Genomic DNA, 21,259 nt, shown 5'->3' on the forward strand with positions numbered 1-21,259 from the left:
ATGTATGATCTCAGTGAGTTATTCTATTAGTATTACTCCTGGGGGAATTCTTGTGCAAAAAAAAAAAAAAATTCTATGCAAAACAATCCCAAATTTTGTGTACAATATTTTAATATTCTGCATACTATGTTTATCATAATACAGTATAATCACTGTCTCTGAAGAGTAATTAAAACTTCTAAACTGAAAAGTTCTTACTCAGATCCAGGGCTGGTTCAACTACTAGGCACGACGAGGTAATCAACTAGAGCAGAAACTTCTGGGGACAGCAATGATCAGCTGCAGCCATTGCAAAACAGCAGATTCTATGAGATATAGGCACAGGTACATTAGAAAGACTGTGAGCCCACTGGGACAGATGGAAAAATGCTTGAGTATATGAATAAATTCATGTACACTATTCTGAGCTCCCCTGGGAGAAGAGTATCGAGAATAGAACACTCTTCAAAATTCTTTATTCTCTTTTGAGGTCTAAAACGAAGTCAAACTCACAAGAGAATAAATCATTTTGAACGAGGGCCTGTATCCGATCTGCTCTTTTCTTCTCTTGGACCAAGATTGTCCAAATTTGGAGTAAAATTGTTTAGTTAAGCCAACGCCAGTCATCTTATGATTCTTTCATAACTGTAAATTCCATAAAATATATGATCTACTCTACTACCAAAATACTGGGTGTTACTTTAGACCACAACTTAACTATGAAGCATCAAGTCGATGCTGTGGTCCGAAAGGGGTTCTTCATGTTATGGAAATTGCGCACGCTCTGGTCTTGAGTCAGCTCGACTATTGTAATATCGTCTACCTTGTGGGCCTTAAGAAAAACATTTCAGGATTGCGTATTATTCAGAATACCGCAATTCAACTTATATATAACCAAAAGAAATACGATCATGTTGCTCCTTTGTACCAAGATTGGCATTGGCTTCCTGCGTTACTTTCAAATTAGGCAACTGGTCAAGCACCACAGTATCCGATAAATCTATTTGTCTTTTCATTTCAGAAGAACCCCAGAAAAATTTACGCTTTCTTTGTCTTTCCACCAGCTAATGACTATAAATACAAAAAATTTCATGGATGTCTACTCTCTTTTCAAGCTGTTATGTACAATAGTGATTTCAGGCACCTGTTTTCCATCTCTCATTCATATCTTCAGTTTAGAAAGCAGCTAAAAACTTATCTTTTTAATACGTTTATAGGTAACTAGATTTTTTCTTTGCTTATTCCTTTGTATTTTTATTACTCTTTTGTGAACCGCATTGAACTACTTGGTTATGCGGTCTAGAAATTGGTTTATTGTATTGTATTGCCATATAGCACAGTTACTGACCGTAACAGATGTTATCCGGGGACAGCAGGCAAATATTCTCATGAGTGACGTCATCCACAGAGCCCAGTACAGACAATGTTAAAAGTGAACTGTCACTTTAAGTTTTAAGAAACTTTGTGACTGCCCAGACTGCGCATGCGCGAGTGCCTTCCTACCTGACGTAGGCTCGCGGTTTCTCAGTTGTGTAAGCAAGCTAAGAAGCCAACCAGGGGAGTTGGGAGGGATGTGAGAATATCTGCCTGCTGTCCCCAGATAACACCTGTTACGGTAAGTAACTGTGTTTTATCCTAGGACAAGCAGGCAACATATTCTCACATGTGGGACTCCCAAGCTGAATATAATAGGATGGAGGGAGAGTTGGTCATTAAGAAGAAAATAAATTCTGTAATACTTCTTGGTCGAAACGACCATCTCATCTGGAATAGATTCTAGACAGTAGTGAGATGTGAATGTGTGAATTAAGGACCAAGTAGCTGCTTTGCAAATTTAATCAATGGGAGTGAAATGTAAGAAAGCTACTGATGCTGCCATAGCTCGGACTTTGTATGCTGTTACACGACCCTCGAGCTGCAGCAAGAAATACAGGCCACCAGCCATGTGGAAATAGTTCTTTTGGTTACAGGCTTGTCTAAACTTGGTAGAGAAATACTTTTAAAAGTTTTCTGAATCCGAAAGGTGCTCAAGCTCACACTTCATTGGGGCATATGCTTTGGACTTGCCCCAAAATTCAACAGTTCTGGCGACATTTAGGGCACTATATTACGCAGCTTTGGCGGAGGCGTTGGCTCCCACAACCGACAGCTTTATTTGGACATTATAATATAGCCGCGCCCAAACCCAAAGGAATGTCAGCTTTTGTCACTAGAGTGCTTTTGATGGGGAAGAAAGCAATTCTTACTAACTGGCTGTCCCGAGATCCCCCTTCCTACGCTCAATGGAGAGCGTTGATGATTGTTCATGCGACGCTGGAGCAGAGACTAGTGGGAGATTTAGATCGTGGACCGGGCCGCAAATTCTGTCAGACCTGGGAATGCTTCTGGCAGGACCTCACACTCTATGCTCGCAGTAGACTCTTGAAGGACTATCTTACACTCTCAGTCATGGTAGTGGCATTGGACTTTGGGGTGGGGAGGGAAGGGAGGGATGGGAGGAGGGGGTGAACTTGCACTGTTATTCTTTGGATTTGTATGCAACTTCTAGTTGTATGTTCTGGTTGAAATAATAAAAATCATTTGAATATAAAAGTTTTCTGAATCTGAGACAGTGGTCACAAGATCGCAATGTAAGCAGCAGTTCAGCATCTCTCAAACTGTGTGCCACCGCACAGTGGTGTGCCCGAAGAGATTCTGGGTGTGGCACGAGAGATTCCAGAATTTTACTTTATTTAAAAAAATTTCCTTCATAAGTATATACTAGAATAGATGACATGTACATCACATACGCAATAGTCTCAGTGTTAAGAGCATCTGTGTGTGGAAGGATATAACATCATTCTTTGTCATGATTGCTCCTTGAAAACTAATGGCAAGTAATTTTAGGGTGTTTTTTTTTCACATTAAATTTTTTATTAACATTTTCAATAATAGTTATCCTAACTTGAGCAACAATGCAATCAAGGCTTTGTTACCGCTTGGATCTTCTTATCTTGGTGAACTTGGATTTTCAGCTCTGACAGAAATTAAATCTAAAAAGAGAATGACTGCAGATGGTGAATAATTAAATGTGTGTTTGTTGACTATTGAATCGTATTTTGAGTTAATTTGCACTAAAAAACAAGCACATCCATTGCATTGATAAGCAATTCTATTCATCTACTTTATTTTCACCATTGTTGTAATTACCCATACATAGCTTAAAGAACTTTAAAAAAATAACTCTCAAATTTAATTTTTTGTTGATTTTGCAATTTTATAATTTCATTTATAAAGTGCCGCAAAAAACATTTGCTCCGTTTAGTGTGCCAGAGCTACAAAAGTTTTGAGAGACACTGCGGTAATTGGTTCCAGCATTATACTAATTATACTAATTGGTAGACTTAAAATTCCCAGCATGCTACAGTATAAAGTGGAAAAGATTTCTGGTGGAATATCTGTTGGAGGCACCCTGGAGTATGGTGGCTAACTCTATTAGGTAGGCAGGGGAATTCCCTCTTAGATCTCAAAGACAGTGATACCTAGGAAGTCAATGTAGTTTCATATAGTAGGGCTATAGGTGTTCTGATTTCAATAATCCATGCATCTACAGATTTGTAGTTTCAGCTTCTTAAAAACTATAATCCAGAGGCAAAGGGGCCAGACCTGGGACAGGCTCACCCCTCTTGAGATTATACATAACCCATTGGAAAACCCTATTGAAGAGCTTTTTGGATGCTATTCCACTGAATTTTGGTACCTGCAGTGCTGATTTCCAATGGAATATGCAGGGGCTACAGATCCCACAGTACATGGAATGGAACTCGGGTTAATCTGACACCACTGCAAAGAGTCAGCTCTCAGCATCATTAGTGATGCCAAACGGATCCAGATTTGCCTGACAGGGTTGATTCAGTCCTGGGTTTAACCCATTACATACAAGGATTTGAAGTAGTTCTGATTTACCTGTCGCATTTCCTAAGAATAGCAAGACTACAAGTCCCTACATGCAATGGGTTAAACCCAGGAGTGGGTCAACCCTATCAGACAAATTTGGATCCAGCTGACAACCTTATCCACCATTCCCCAGTCCCCCACAGCTGCTTAAGTGTGTGTGGTGGGCAGGGAACTTCTCATTTCAGAACTGTAGTATCAACAAATTCTCTTACCAATATTGGGATGGTTCAGTCCCTTCATAATCCTCACTTCTCGAAAGAGCTGAAAAAAAGAAAAACAAATTCATACACCTGAACATAACACTTTTTAAAAAAAAAACAGATATTGTTCTCTGCACAACTACATTCGCAGACCTACAACATAAAGGTTTCATAGGATACCACAGAGAGCATAATACAGGGATGCCAAGTTACCCAGATTTTAGGCCAAGCCTAGTTTTCTGACATCACTAACTAGATGCATTATGGGAACTACGTGACTAATTTCAGTATGGAGAATCAGTAGAGATGCCAAGTTACCCAGTTTGAGGTTGGAGATTTTGGGCACATTTGAATTTCTGACCACCCCATCCTGATGCATTATGGTACTTGAAGAACTGATTTCAATGAGCAGAATCGGGCACTACAAATCCCAAAAAGCTTTAGGATAGTGTTCTTCAATGGTGGCCCCCAGAGACCTCTTTGGCCCTCATTGTTAATCTGGCAGAGATGGGGAGGAAGAGACATGTTGAAACTAGGGAACAAGAGAGAGAGTGAGTGAGTTTGGACATTGGGGCATAAGAGAGGGAGGGAGAGAGACAAAGCAGGTGGAGAGGGGAGAAAGAGGGAGATGTTGGATCCTGAAGCAGAAGGGAGCGATGGATAAATGCCGGACAATGAGAGAAAGCAAGAGGGAAGAGAGAAGAGACAGGGAGGGCAGAAAGGGGAGGAAGAGGGAGCAGATGCTGAGCTAGAAGGGTGGAGGAAGGAAGGCACTGGGAATGGTGGAACCCTTTTAGAGAGGACATGATGGGGAGGAAAGGGGTGGCAAGGAAATAGAGGACAGTGATTACAGAGGGTAGAAATGTGGTAATGGAGAGTAAATTAAAGATGAAAGGGAATGGAGGGTTGAAGAAGGAGTGAAATGGGGAATGAGAGAGCTAATGGATGAAAGAAGATGGAAATTTGATAGGAGACTAAGAAGTAAAGAGGAGAAGGGTAAGAAAGAGGCAGAAAAGAGCTAAAAAGGAATGCTAAGTATGTCAGAGGCAGGTGTAGTAAGGGAATACATAGGAGAGAGGAGAAAAGACAAATGGACAGCAGCTGCTTGAAGAAGAATTAGCAGACAGGCAGCAGAAAAGAGAAACTGGAACAAACATGAAAGAAAAATAAAACGTGTAAGGACCTAATATACCTCTGAGGCAGGCAGTCTACTACTAAAACATGACAGACTTTCTTTAACAACATATCTGTATGGTAGGTCAACACAAACACCTTGTTTTACCCAAGGTTGTTTTTTTAAATTAATTTTATAGGACTGTTCAGCCACTGGTTGGTTGGTTTGGCTGCCCCTTCTCATATCTTTGGATTGGTGCTATGGCTTTTTTGTACAAGTCTCTTTTTCTTCTTGGGAAATTAACAAGGCAATATTAGGAAATTCTTCTATACATGACCAAAGTTCAAAACAATTCAGATGAGTAGAATGCTTAGTGAAATAGCATCAGGGACCAAATTCTTTGCAACAGCCCACAGTAATGAAGAAAAAAGAAAACTGAAATGACAGACCCAAAAATATTTAACACGACAGAAATAGAGGGCATGATAGGCGAGTTTGGGCTGAAGTTTGAAGAGAAAGGCAGAACAGTTCAGAGGATCCTTAGCATCGGGGGTGCAAGGGGGTAAAGCTCAAAATGGGCACAGAGGATTCTTAGCAGCTAAAGAGTGAGGGGGTTCAAAGTCTGGGATGGAAACAGATTTCTTTGGGGTAGTAGGGGCAGGACAGCAAGAGATAAAGCCTAGGAGAGGCATAGTGCATCAATGAAGGTGTGGAGAATGGCAGTGCAAAAGGTACAGGTCGAGGTCAGGTAGAGGTCAAAGGTACTGCAGGAAGGGAAATGGGCAAAGACTAAATGGGCCCAGACATTTAGGTGCTTGTTTTCAAAGCACATAGACTTACAAAGTTACATGTAATTTTCTAAGTGTATGTGTTTTGAAAATGAGCCTCTAAACCAGTGTTTTTCAACCTTTTTACACCTATGGACCGGTGGAAATAAAATAATTATTTCGTGGACCGGCAAACTAATAAGACTGAAATTTTTTAAAACCCCATTGCCGCCCTGTCCTTGCGAGCTCGGTCCCGTTAACCATCTGATCCCATCCACACAAGCCTCAAATAGTTATGATTTTATACTGAACATATTTTATTAAAGTATAAAAAGAAACAATATTCTGTACAATTGTCATTTTATAAATACAAATAATACAGGGCAAAGATCAACAAAACCCCTGTCTCCCCTCCCCTTCACATATATCCCCTCTACTATCAAGAAAACTGAATAAGCCAAATTATTACAGAATGCTACACAAATATCATGTAACAGAATACCACAGTCACACATGACAGAAATGGTGTTAGGGAAGTGGAACTAGGGCAACTGCCTCCTGGCCAGAGAGAGCCCTAAGCCAGCTGGAAGCTAAAGACGCACTGCCTGGGCTTTGCACTCCCCAGTTATGTCTAACATCAGCTCTAGCAGGATACATATTTTAAATCTGATATATTCTAATCACAAGATAGAAATAAAATTATTTTTTTCTACCTTTTGTCGTCTCTGGTTTCTGCTTTCATCGTCTTTTCACTCTCTTCCATCCAGCGTCTGCCCTCTATCTCTTCAATCCAGCATCTGCCTCTTCCATCCACTGTCTGCCCTCTACCCCTACCCCTACCCCTCTCCCTCCCATATGGTATCTGCGTTCTTTCTATGCCCGTCTCTCCTACACCAGATCTAGCATCTTTGTCCCTCTTTCCTTATTTTTCATCTAACCCTCCTTCCCAGCATCAATCTCTCTCTACCTTGTCATTCCTCTGTCTCTCCCCTTTCCCTCATCTGATCTCTCCATTCCATCCTGACTCCTTCCCCTCCTCTAATCTCCCTGTCAGCTGTTTCCTTCCAATGTTCCAGCAGTACCTTCTCCCTTTCTTCCTCCCCTTATCCAACAGTAACTCTCTTCCCTTTCCCTTCCCCTTCTCCCCTGTCAGCAGTAGCCCCTTCCCCTCCCTTGTCCAGGAGTACCCCTTCTCCCTTTCCTCCTCCCCTTATCCAACAGTAATTCTCATCCCTTCCCTTTCCCTTCTCCCCTGCCAGCAGTAGCTCCTTCCCCTTCCTTGTCTAGGAGCACCTCTACTCCCTTCCCTCCTTCCCTCTCCAGCAAATGTTTCCTCGATGTAGGCTAGCGGCAGCTCTGTGTGCTTTTAACTTCGGCACACAGCTGCCCCTAAGCAGTATTTTAGCGCGGTTTCATGAGGCAGCCTCAGGGCCTTTGGTAGGCCGGCCCGCTTCGATGATGCGATGTGGGCCGGCCTACCAAAGGCCCCGAGGCTGCCTCATGAAACCGCGCTAAAATACTGCCTAGGGGTAGCTGTGTGCCGAAGTTAAAAGCACACAGACCTGCCGCTGCTTTTCTGGGGGTGCGGAGAAGTCGTGGTGGCAGGCAGGAGTGCCGGCATAGCGACGGCAACAGGAAGTTGCACGTCAGCTGACGCTGGCACCTTTTGCTGCGACGGGGTCCTGTATCCTTTGCGGACCGCCAAGATTTTTTTGCGGACCGGCAGTTGAAGAACTGTGCTCTAAATCACCTTCATCTTTCATGTTATTATGCTCATTTTATAAGCCATCTTTGTACATAAAATCCAGGTATGGAAATATCATCCCTTTCCTGTTGCTGTCAGGAGTGCTGAAGAAATCCAGTTACCACGGCAACAGAGCAGTCACAGAAAACTAACGGGCATCTGTCTCTCTTGTGGCTCTCTGTGTGCCAAGCAGGGAAGGGTAGTAGGAAGGGAATATAGATTTACCCTGGACCACTCCTGACATGATAAAAACCATAGGAGCACAGCAAGTCTCCGGAGACTAATTAGGTCTTTGTGACTGTGGTTAGCTTATGTTTCTATGTGATAGGCAGCTGAGGCAGAGGTGTGGGAGAAAGTATTATAAAGCACCAAAAAAGTGGACACAGAGCATGTCCCCTCCCCCCCAGATTACACAATCCGCTCAGTATAATTATTTTTTCTGTTTACCTCATCTTTTGGTCTTCCTTCTTTAGAAGAGTTACTCAGACTTAGGGCTCCTTTTACTAAGGTGCAATAGCGTTTTTAGCGCACGCAAACCCGGCACTAAACAAAAAATACTAACGCAAGCTCTATGGAGGCGTTAGAGTTTAGCGCGCATTAAAACCACTAGTGTACCTTAGTAAAAGGAGCCCTTAGTGCTATGTCTTGTGCTCTGCCAGATAGCCTGAGTCTCAGAAACTAATTTTGCTAAGTCTCACTGTTGCTTTGGAAAGAATTACCTAATGCTATTAATGTGTGTCAAGTGGATGAAGACCTGGCTTCCACCGCAGGCTTTGGCTTCTGCTCCTTTGTCTGGGAGTGGCACTGCAAGGATGCTCAGAGCCCAAGAGCTGCTCACAGGATGAATCTTGGATGGGTGCATGGTATTCCTTTAAACAACTGCTCTGAGAACAACCACAAGGAGACACTGTGGCATGGGTTATACAAATGAGAGGTGATCTAAAGAAGGTATATGTGAGGAAGGTTACTTGTACGTAAAGAAGCAAACAGTAGCTTCCTGACAGGGAAGCAGCTGTAATCATTCTGGCCTCCCCTACCATTCCCTTCCCCCCATCATTATTTCATTCCTTAAACCACAGGTGTCAAACTCAAGGCTCGCGGGCCAAATCTGGCCCGCCTGGTCGTTTTATGCGGTCTGCGGTCCGATGTCCCCAGTGTTACCTTGTGGCTAGCTCCCTCCTCCTCACAGTCGTAGTATGCCCGGAGCCATGTACAGCGGCTCCTCGTGCATCCCACACCTCATCCAGAAGCATTCCCTCTGACATTGTGACATCAGAGAGAAGGCTTCCAGTTCAGGTGCAGGAGGAGGGAGCCGGCTACAAGATGACACCGGGGTGGGGGGGGGGCATTGGACCACGGGCCACATAAAACGGCCAGAAGGTTAGACACCCGCCGGAGGGAGGCACAGCATGTAGGGAGGGAGACAACAAAGGTAGGAGGAATTATTTTATTTTCAAGTTAGTGTTTGAATTGTGTCAATTTTGAGCATTTTAATCTGCTGTGTATCTTTTGCACTGCTCAGGAAGAAATACATTTGTTTCTTTTTCTCTGGGGGTTGTACTACATGCAGAATCTTGAATCTTAGGGTGTTTTTTTAAAAATATATTAGTACTTTTAGTTTTTGGTCCCGTATTTGCATAAGGGTTATCTGTGTTCTGGTAGGAATGTGTTTTCTGTAGTTTAATTTTGTGGTTAACCATTACCATTATGTGTTAATAAGATTATATTGTGTGTGTATATATGAAAAATGAATGGAAAAAATGGTGTTATAATTAGTATTATTATGGGGGTGGGGTCTGGGGCGGAGATTGGGTAGGGTCTGGCCTACGACTTAGCCTGTGTTTTGGATTTCATCCCCTTAATGTGATTGAGTTTGACACCCCTGCCTTACACGCATAAATTCACTGAAACTACTTCTGTTTTGTACACATACACTGCCATCCTGTCCATGAAACGCTTTATCTCATACCCAAAACCCTTTTCAATTCCCTGCACAAAAACATTGACAATTTTTCTAAAAAGTAAAAAAAAAAAAAAAAAAAATTCTAGAAGCAGTTTGCCACTGCAGGTAAGTAAACCCATTCTGACAGAGCAGATAAACCCTAAATCCATCACCCCATAGTGTGGTGGTCAAAAAGGTCATAATTCCCTGTTAATCCAAGGCTTCAATCACAAAAAGGAGCCAGCATAACTTAAACAAAGGGAAGTCAAAATGAATACAGGTCCAAGTTATGTTCTGTGAAAATAGACATTAGATGTTGTGTGAACATGTATTTAGCACAGGTAGGCCTAATGGCTACTTTAGTGTATTATGATATATATACTATATATACTATATATATATACTTTCAAGATATATACTAAACAATTTTACAGGTTATCTAGTACAATAATGTACTGCACTATTATGTAACAGGCAACACATTTGCCATTATTAAAAGATGTAACATATTAGAGTGCCATTGGATTGATTTTATCCAAAGTGAAAGGATAATCTTCAAACCTGAAAGTATAGTTCGTTTTAAAAAAACTTTTAAATCTACTTGGAATAGGATGTTGTATATCAAATAACCAAAATAAACTATAACTATTACAATGCCATTTGGTATTCCACATACTACTAACTCTAGAAAAAACTATATTCTAAAATTGGTTTACCCAAGGACAAATCCAAAACATATTGGATAAAGTGGCTTTATAATAACCACACTTGGGACAAGAACCTTCACATACAAGTGTTGCACGAAAGCACGCCAAGGTACTATATATACACTATATATACATACACACGACAAATAAATTGATATCCCATTTCAAAATATGAAATATCAGGTAATAATTTATATAACAATTTTAAAAATGTATGTATATTTGAACCTTGTAATTTGATCTGCATTTCCACATTCCATGCCTGTGCAATCTTATCATAGTCTAAAGATGAAGAAAATTCTAAAAGAGAGTGTTTGAAGTGTCTTAATGGTACTATTAATTGAGCTTCTAATCAATAGTTTTCTGATAAAAGTTCATATATTTTTAGAAGCAATGTTGATGTTATCAAAGAGTTCACATAATATTTAAGTTGCATATAAGAATAAACATCCAAATTATTCCAATTATAGATAGTATGTAACTTAAAGAGGATTGGTAAAGTACCATCTTCATTAAGTATCTGATAAAGATTTTTTTAAATGTTTCTTTTCCTTCCATCTGAAATCTATCTGCTGTCATACCAGGGAGAAAAAACCATTACCACAAATAGGCAATAGAGGAGTGGAATGAAAATCTAGACCTATCTGATTGCAAACTTGTCTCCAAGTAGATCTTAATGGAGCAAGAAAAAAATAATAAGGATTCCCCAAGACAGCAGCCCTTATTCGAGGTGCATGAAGAAGATAACTAAAATGATAGGGTTTCCAAAATTGTAGATCCACTGGAGTCCATGAGAAAAAAGAAACAGACAAAAACCAATCGTATATAAATGACTCATATGGCATGTTTCTACTACAAATCGTCTTAATGACAACATGCCCTTATCAACAGATAAAACTACCATACAAAGAGGAATACGAGAACGACCTCCCACCCAAAGAAATCCACGAACCAATTTATCTAATTGAAGCTCTATTTTACGAGAAATAATAAAGGTAACATTTGATAAATATATAACCACTAGTCTTTAAGCCCGTTAAATTAACGGGTGCTAGAATAGATGTCTGTCTGTCTTTCTTTCTGTCTGTCTCTCTGGCCCCCTGTCTCTCATTCTTTCTCTGTCTCTATCCTTGGCTAGTGTTTGTCTGGGGAGGGGGAGGTTTCTTTCTCTCTTTCTCTGCTGTCTGTTTGTGTTTATTCTATCTGTCTCCCTGGCCCCCTGTCTTTCTTTCTGTATGTCTCTCTGTCTTTCTCCCTGGCCCTCCTGCCTACCTGTATTTATCTGTTGTGGCCCCCTTCTGACTCCCTACCCCCTCTCGAAAGCAAGGCCGTTACATTAATGGGTACCCTGTGTAGCAGCATTAGCGTTTCCTCTACCCCCTTTCCCTTCCCGCGGTCCCGACTACAAAGCTGGTGATTTCAGCAGCTTGTGCAGCAGTCTTCACACGCTGCTTCGGGTCCTTCTACTGCCCTGATTTACTCTGGCATGTCCCTGATGACATCATTAGAGACGCGGCAGAGCAAATCAGGGCAGTAGAAGGGCCCGAAGCAACGTGTGAAGACTGCTGCACACGCTGGAATCGCAAGGTTGGTAGTCGGGTCCGCGGGAAGGGAAGGGTGGGGTGGCAAAGGACTCGGGTCCCGGGCAGCGGGGTCAGTTTTTCGGTTCATCCCGGGGGGAGGGGGGAGGAGGCGCTCTTTGTACCCCAGTCCCGGCTTGTGGAGGCGATCGTCGGCTGGCTGGGAGCAGGCTTGTGGAGGCGATCGTCAGCGTGTAAAGGTGAGATTGTGAGGTGGAGAGCAGGGAAGCTTGTCTGGCGCGCATGCGCACTCGTGTTTCTGCGATGGATCAGGGAACACGACTTTTGAGTGCAAATGCGCGACCTAGCATTTTATTATATTAGATTGAGGTAGCACCTTCATGTTATAAAGTGCAATACGACCCATTAAAGAAACAGGATGTACTTAGGATCACCTGTATAAGTACATAGCGGCCATAAGCAGCTATTGCTAATAGTTTAGTTTGACATGTCAATCTTTTACTAATCAAAATTGCCACTCCGTCTTTTTTTACAATTTGTAGCATAATAAAAGATCTCACCCACCCAACCAGTTTTAAATTTCAGATGTTCTGCATCAGTCAATTTGGTTTCTTGTAAGCAAGCAATATCTGCTTCCTGACGATGTAGGTAAGAGAGCAATTTGGTTTGTTTAATAGGAGAATTCATCCCGGACACATTCCATGTGGCTACTCACAACGAGGAAGGAGATTTAACCCTAGTCATCCCAGTTAGCTTTCTAATCAGTTAGGTTGCACACGTTTCTCTGGATCACGCTCAAATGTAGGCATAGATATTTGGATCAGTGGCGTACCAAGGGGGGGGGAGATCTGCCCTGGATGCATACTTGGGGGGGTACACAGCCAGCCAGGTCCGTGTCTTCCTGCCCTTATCTTTGCCCCGGCCGCGCCGCTATGAGATTTTCTCACGCCGGTCCCAATCTCTCTGCTCCTGAAGCTTTTTGGGCAGCTGCAGTTGTTTGGAGGCTTCAACAGGCAGCTCCTGGTGGATGAGGGGCTACTCAATATTCTGTTTCCCAGTGCTCTAGAAGATGGTCATCACAGCTTCTGCAAGTGGCATCAGCGTCAGGGGGGTACAGAGTGATTCTCCCATGACAATGCTTTTGGGGCCACTGCAGTCATTTGAGGGCTTGAATATGCATGAGAGAGATTTGCATATAATGGAGGTAACAAGCATGCAAATTTGTCCCATGCATATTCATTAGGGCTATCTTGAAAACTTGACTGGCTGATGGTCCTCCAGGACAGGTTTGGGAACCACTGGTCTAGGGCATCTCAAAAGTGGTGCCAGGAATTTTAAAGGTTGAAACCCAGGGTGTTAACCATGGGCGCTTTCTTTTTGTTACGATTTCCCTGTATATGTTTAATTTGAGAGTAAAATATATCAATTTTTTGACCAGAAATGATTGATTTTCTAAAGGCAAAAGATGTTATTGTTCAAAATTAATCCCCAATGCTGTAAAAGACTGGCTGCATAACTTGTGTCTGGATAACATGTTTTTTTGTTTACTTATTTTTCCTTTTTAAACTAATTTATTCTTGGATCTCTGAATTTCCTGTTATTTTCGGACAAATACAATTGAGCTAATTTTGATTAGATTTTTTCCTTCTAATATTTTGTTAATTTTCCTTTAGTCACTTTTTTGGTGGTATATAAAACTATAAAGCTATAAATAAAATATATTTTTTAAAATTTATATGGAGATTGTCCATCTTATATTTCAGATTTAATATCAATTCGTCCATGTGTAATTTCTACCCAACAAATTCACATTGGGAAGAAAAATCCAAATCATAGTTACCGGATGCTGGGGTCCACCATGGGGGTCAGTGCTCAAGAAAAAGACCTGGGTGTCATTGTGGACAATATGCTGAAACCTTCTGCAGCGATGGCCAAGAAAGCAAACACAATGCTAGGAATTATTAGAAAAGGGATAGTAAACAAGACCAAGAATGTTATTATGCCTCTGTATCGCTCAATGGTGTGATCTCACCTTGAGAACTGCGTTCAGTTCTGGTCTCCTTATCTCAAAAAAGATATAGCAACACTAGAAAAGGTTCAAATAAGAAAGACTAGGAGGCACTCGATGAAGTTAAAACCAATAGGAGGAAATATTTTTTCACTCAGAGAATAGTTAAGCTCTGGAATGCATTGCCAGAGGATATGGTAAGAGAGGTTAATGTAGCTAAGTTTGGACAAGTTCCCGGAGGAAAAGTCCATAAACTGCTGTTGAAACAGACATGGGAGAAGCCACTGCTTGCCACGGGTCGGTGGAATGGAATGCTGATACTATTTGGGTTTTTGCCACGTACTTGTGACTTGGATTGGCCTCCGTGAAGATGGAATACTGGGCTAGATGAACCACTGGTCTGATCTACTAAGGCTATTCTTATGTTCTTAAGACAATCTTTTTAATTTGGCTACACCTCCTCTGTGGAATTAGGTGTGAGGCAAATTATCTTAGATTTCGAAAGTTATTGAAGGCTTGGTTATTTGAAAAACCAAACCTAAGTTTTACACGTTTTCTTCTATTTTATTTTGCACTACTGTTTATTTTTAGTTATTCTATTTGTAATATTTTATTTCTTTAAACCATTCATGAGCTCCTGGTACAGATGGTATATAAAAGTCACTATTTATTTAGTTTAGGCTTTATAAACCACTTATAACCCAAGTCGCTTACATTTAGGTACTCAAGACGCCTGTTTGTGAGAGCCTTCTCTTGACTGTTTTAAATTGATAAGTATTGACATCAGATGATGAATCTTATGATATGATCTTATTGCTGATTTTTGATAAATTTGTAGTCTGTTGTATGTATCTTTTGTTCCCTGCTTAGGATTTAAGTGGGATAGAAATTAATAAATAAAATAGATTTCTCCCTATCTGTCCTGGTGGACTCACAATCTGACTGTTGTTGTTATTGTTTTTGTAATAATATCCATTTCTCTTCTCCTTTCATCCTGTATCTTTTTTCCTTATCTATCCATCATGACTTCTCTCTACCCCCTTTCATTCCCATATTACATTTCTTTTTCTGTCTCTCTCCACCCCCTTTATTTCTAGTTCAGTTCCCTTCTTTTGATCCCCATTAGTATCCCAATCTTCTCTCACCCAAGAGTAGTCCTTTCTCCCTCCATCCTAGTCTTGCTTCCTCTTTATTACCTTCATATAGATCACTGTCATCTTCTGCCCCTTCCCTATGAAAATTTGGTCCCCCTCTCTTTCATCCTCCCTCCAATCCCCAGTATTCTCAGACATTCAACTCCCTTTCCCCTTTCACCAGTGGTCTCAAACTCGTGGCCCGCCAGTTACTATTTTGAGGCCCTTGGTATGTTAATCATAATCACAAAAGTAAAATAAAACAGTTTCTTGATCATATGTTGCTTTAGCTATAAACTACAATATTATTATTAAGACATAGCTAAAAGGAAAGATTTATAAACTATAAAGAGTTTTACTTCATGCAAAATTATCATTTCTTTAATAAGACATTAACTATTTTTTTCTGAGGCCCTCCAAGTACCTACAAATCCAAAATGTGGCCCTGCAAAGGGTTTGAGTTGGAGACCACTGCCTTTCACAGATGGATCCCTAGTCATTTTCCTCTTTCCTGATTGTCCTCTGGCCTGTAGGAGGAGAGGAGCTTAGTACTATGAGATTCTTCCACCACCCAGGGATCCAAGTGGTTAAGACTGAGACTGGCTTCAGAGAGGTGACAAGGCTGACACAGTATGAAACTACTGATCCTCTTTCCAGCTAGGGACAAAGAGGCAAGGAGAAAGAATGGGATTCCTGAAGAGGAAAGGCAGACAGAATATCATGAATATTTTATTTGGGGGCAGAAAGGAAAAGGGAGAGAGTAACAACTATCGGGATGAGAGAAATAAAAAGAAGTCCTGTGATTCTGCCCCCCCCCCCCCACCAACACCACACCCCTCCTATTAAAGACAGCAATGGATCATCTCATTTCCCAAAATGGGGTGTCTCAATTTTATTCTCTTCACAAATCCCATTTTTGGATTTCTTCCATACCTATCCCCCTTTGTATTTTTTTGTGCCTGTACGCATCTGTCTTCCCTCCCCCTTGAAATGGAACAGCAAATAAGAAGACACATTCAGAAACACCCTTGGTGATCCCCCTCCCCTCCAATAAGCACAATCTTTGATTTATTATGGCTCTGTGTCTGCAATAAGATTTTGTGAATTAGACACAGTGCATCAAGTTCATGGAACATCCACGGGGAAACAATGGAGTCTCTGTGAGACTCTGTAACCAAGGCAGAACAAAGCGAGTCTCTGAGAACGCAGAGGCCTGGAGGGAACTACCCAGTTTGGGAATAACCGAGACCTACTAACACCCAGCCAAAAGAGGAAAGCCAGCAGTCCCCTCCCATCCTCCCACCTCCTAAAGGAATGCCTGAGGAGACAGCAAGGAGGAACCTAATGACAAGGAAAACAGAAGTACAACACAAGAGACAATCAAAGCAAATTTTCAGGAACAAAATAAAGCAACTTAAGAGAGAAGAACTGGCAGAAAAGCAGAGGAGCAGGCAGGGCTAGCATAAATAAAAAGGAGAAAAGGAAAGGAAGAGAAAACGAGAGCAGAGCAGGAAAAAATGCTGAGGTCATATTTGTTGCAGGACAGGAGGGAGGGAAAAACAAGGAGATAGAGAGAGAAAAGGTTGTGATCGAAGACAGATTAGATATGGAGTTGGGGGGGAGGAGGAGCATGGATATAAAGAAAGAATAGCAAATCAGACAGAGTAAAGGCTCATTGAATATTTTAGGGCCATATTCTGTATATAATTATTTAATTTAATTTATTTATTTTGTTTTCTATCCTGTCCTCCTCAAAGAACTCAGAACGAGTTACAGGCTAACATACATAATATACAATTAACAGGTTACAATTTGCCATAGTTGCAGTACAAGTTTTTTCTAGTACAAGGTTTTATCTTAACTCGACACATATTAGGAATCTAATACTGTGTTTCCCCGAAAATAAGACCTATCCCCCCAAAATTCCCTAGCATGATTAAAGGTGCTCCTAATATAAGCCCTACCCCAAAAATAAGCCCTAGTTAAGATCAAGGCAGATAAGTTTAAAATATGCAATGTCACCTCAGTAACAACTATAGAAAAATAGACAAATATAGTGCAAAATATAGACAGCAGATATAAATTCTCAAAACGGACACATTTTGATCACTACATTGAAAAAAAAAAATCATTTTTCCTACCTTTATTGTCTGGTGATTTCATGAGATTCTCTGGTTGCACTTCCTTCTGACTGTGCAGCCAATATTTCTTTCTTTCTGCCTCCTGTATGCTTCCTCTCCTACGGATCTCATTCCCTTCCCCAACCAACATCTCTCTCTGTCCTTCCATGAGTTCAACTTTTCTTCCTCTCTCCTCTAACCGCATTGGCAACATGTCTCCCTCTCTCTCTAACTGTCCTTCTCTCATTCCCTCCCTTGCTGCAAAGGGAATGGGGAAAGAGAGAGAGATCCAGGGTGCATCTCTCCCACTCCCTTTATTGCCACATCCAACATTTCTCCCTCCTTTCCACCAGTCTAACATCTTTCTCTCTGCCTCCTGGACACTTCCTCTTCTTCTGTCCTCATTCCCTCCCCCACTAACATCTCTCTCTCTCTCCCTCCATGAGTTCAACCTTTTACTCTCAGCCCTCTCCCACTTCCCGAGTGTGACATTTGTCCTTCCCTCCTTTCTGTCCTCCCCATCCATCCCTCACTCTCACCATGAGTCCGACACTTTCTGCCTCCTGCACGCACCCTCTCCTCCAGTCCTCATTCTCTTCCCCAACCAACATCTCTCTCTCTGTCCCTCCAATGAGTCCAACTTTTCTTCCTCTCTCCTCCACCTCTATTGACAACAAATCTCTCTCTCTCTCTCTATCTGTCTTGAGAGATCCAGACATCTCCCCCTCCCCCCTCTATTTTCACATCCAACATTTCTCCCTCTCTCATCCCCCAGATAATGTGAAGCATTTTTCACCACTGCCCATCAGCCCCATGCACATTTATCCTTCTATCACCCGTCTGCTACTGGGCTTGATGGACCATGGGTCTGACCCAGTAAGGCTATTCTTATGATCTTATGCCACATCTTTCCCTCCATCACTATGTCCAACACTCCTCCCCCTGTCATCACCTTCAATATGTCCCTCTCCACCACCATATCAAATATTTCTCCTCTCATCTTTCCCCATGCATCTCTACCTCTCTCCTCTTTCGCTCTATGCCCAATTTTCCTCTTTCTTCCTTTTCCTCCCTCCCTCCCTCCTGTCCCAAGTTAGTGCCCCCTTCCTCCTTCCCTTCTGTGTTTCATGTTCATGCCCCCCCTTCCTTCTGTGATGAGTTTGTGCCCCTCCCCCTCCCTGCCTTCCAGCCATTGTCCCAATGCACTCCTTCTCCCTCTCCCCACTTCTTTCTCCCTTTGTCCTCTTACTTGTTCCAACTGCATTGCTCCTTCTGCCTTCAGTGGCTTGTTCGGGGCCAGGGAATGCGCAGCAGCCAGTGATTTACATGCTGCACATGGCTGACCTGCAAGCCTTATCTCCGACATCAGCCCTGACGTCGGAGAGGTTTCCAGGTCACCTACGTGCAGCATGTAAACCACTGCCTGCTGCACATTCCCCCAACAAGCAGAATGTGTGAGGAGGTAACTGGGAACACACATGCACCACCCCGGAAGGCTTTCCTCTGACGTAGGAGGGAAGCCCTGTGTGTCAGTTTCGGAAGGAAGGGAGGAGCAGGGAACCCTGGCAGTGGGTGAGGCGGGAAGCAAGGAGGGATTGGTTTCAATGGATGGGCAGACAAGGATCTCTGGCAGTGACTTCAGCTTCAGCAGGTGGAGTGGGGTGGGCTGCATGGAGGGATACCTAGCGGTGGTTGTGGCTTTGACAGGTGGGCAGGGAATATCCTCTGCGGTGGCCAGGCCGTGTACCACCAAGCGGCCCGCGTACCCCTAAGGGGGCAATATTTTTTCACTCAGAGAATAATTAAGATCTGGAACGCACTGCCAGAGGTTGTGGTAAAAGCGGATAGCATAGCTGGTTTTAAGAAAGGTTTGGACAAATTCCTAGTGGTAACGTCCATAGGCTGTTATTAAGACATGGGAGAAACATCTGCTTGCCCTGGATTGGTAGCATGGAATACTGCTATTCCTTGGGTTTTGGCCAAGTACTAGTGACCAAGATTGGCCACCATGAGAATGGGCTACTGGGCTTGATGGACCTTTGGATACGCATACCGCTTGTTGAAAAAGAAACAATGAAATGGCACCTATAGCAGAGAACCACTGCAGGTCAATACCCTTATCTTTTCCATATGCTAGGCATGCCAGAGGGTCACACACTTCACTTTGGCAGCAGCTCCCTGCAGTCAGGAATGTACTAGTAAATGCTGAACAAATTCTTGTATCTTTGAGCCTTTTAGACCCGGAAGTGATACGCTCTGACCTCCTGTGCTCAACCTTCAAGTCCTCTGGTCCTAGAGGTAACAGGATCTATATCCCTGTACTCATATACCAGGCTCTGTATCCCTGCATCCATCCCTTGAGCCCTCCAATTCTAGAGGTGACCGGCTCTGAATTCATGCACCCATTGCCTGAGCCCTCTGGACCTAGAAGCGATGGGCTCTGAATTCCTGTATCCAACCTCTGGCTCTGTATCCCTGCGCCCATCCCATGAACCCTCCAAATCTAAAGGTACCAGGATCTATACCCCTGTGACAACCCCTGACAGCTCTGGAGTCCTAGAGCTGAGCCCTGAGTCCCCTGAGCTCTGTCTCTCTGTGCTGATTACATGCGACCTCAAGTCCTAGAAGTTATGGGCTCTGAATCTCTGTGCCTACCACCGAGTCCTGTGATCCTATAGGTGACAAGCTCTGTATCCCTGTGACAATTCCTTGAGCCTTTCAGTCCTAGAAATAACAGGTTCTGTATCCCTTATGAAGAAACCGTCCTTATTTAATACACTCCAGGATTCAACATGGCCACATTTTGCCAAAATCAGCTGTGTCAGGTGCAAGCTAGTGTAAAACCTCAACTTTCACCTTAACTTGAAAGAAATGATTCAAATACAACAACAATTTATTATTTCTATAGCACTATCAGACACACGCAGCACTGTACAGAAATAGACCTGAGTCAGAATAACCAGCTGGTATAAAACTTCAACCTTCACCACAACTAGAAAGAAATGGTTCAAACAGACTCGGAATCATTTCTTTCCAGCTGTGGTGAAGATTGTTTTATACCAGCTGGTAATTTTGCCCCTAATGCAGCAGATTTTGGTGAAATGTGGCCATATTGGGCATTGTTGTTTGAATCCTGGGAGTTTAGTTAATAAAGACTGTTTCTTCTTATTACATTACATTACATTACATTACATTACATTCGGGATTTCTATTCTGCCATTACCTTTTTTTCCTGTCTTCCACACTGGATCTAGTGGACTGTCTGCCTTACTGTTTTCTCACTCAGGTCCTGTATCCTCTGAGCCCTCTGGTATTTGAAGTGAAAGGCTTTCTACTCCTGTGCCCATCTCCTGAGCCCTTCAGTCTTAGAGGTCCTAGGTTTGAAATCCTGGTATCCAACTCCTGAACCCTCTAGACCTAGAGGTGACAAACTGGAGGGTGGCCGTGACGTCGATTTTTAAAAAGAGTTCAGAAGGTGATCCAGAAAATTACAAATTGGTGAGACTGGGCAAAATGGTAGAGTCTATTATAAAGAATAAAATGACAGTACATAAGCATGGATTCATGAGAGAAAGCCAACATGGGTTTAGTTAAGGGAAATATTGATTCACCAATCTACTGCATTTCTTTGAAGGGGTGAATGAGCATGTGGATAAAAGTGAACCAATTGATATTGTGCATTTGGATTGTTAAAAGGCATTCAACAAAGTACCTAATGAAAGACTTCTGAGGAAATTAGAAAGTCATGGGATAGGAGGTAATGTCCTATTATGGATTAAGAACAGGTTGAAAGACAGAAAACAGAGAGTAGGTTTAAATGGTCAATATTCTCAATGGAGAAGGGTAAATAGTGGAGTTCTCTAGGAGTCTGTGCTGAGACTGATGCTTTTTAACATATTTATCATTGATCTAGAGATGGGAATAATGACATGAAGTTGTTCAAAGTTGTTAAATCGCAAGAGTAACATAGTAACATAGTAGATAAAGACCCGAATGGTCCATCCAGTCTGCCCAACCTGATTCAATTTAAATTTTTTAATTTTTTCTTCTTAGCTATTTCTTGGGTTC

At 42.2% G+C, this 21,259-nt stretch overlaps 1 protein-coding gene across 3 annotated transcripts in view; it reads right to left on the reverse strand.

Annotated features, from left to right (window-relative positions):
* Positions 1-21,259, reverse strand: part of MARK4 (microtubule affinity regulating kinase 4) — a 149,023-nt gene that overhangs the window by 80,240 nt on the left and 47,524 nt on the right. For all 3 annotated transcript variants that reach the window (XM_033956549.1, XM_033956550.1, XM_033956551.1), the window contains one exon: positions 4,128-4,176. In XM_033956549.1, coding sequence (XP_033812440.1) covers positions 4,128-4,176 — 49 coding nt within the window. The remainder of the gene's footprint in view (positions 1-4,127; positions 4,177-21,259) is intronic.

The sequence above is a fragment of the Geotrypetes seraphini genome, chromosome 8 (genome assembly GCF_902459505.1).
Source record: "Geotrypetes seraphini chromosome 8, aGeoSer1.1, whole genome shotgun sequence".
In the NCBI taxonomy this organism is placed as follows: domain Eukaryota; kingdom Metazoa; phylum Chordata; class Amphibia; order Gymnophiona; family Dermophiidae; genus Geotrypetes; species Geotrypetes seraphini.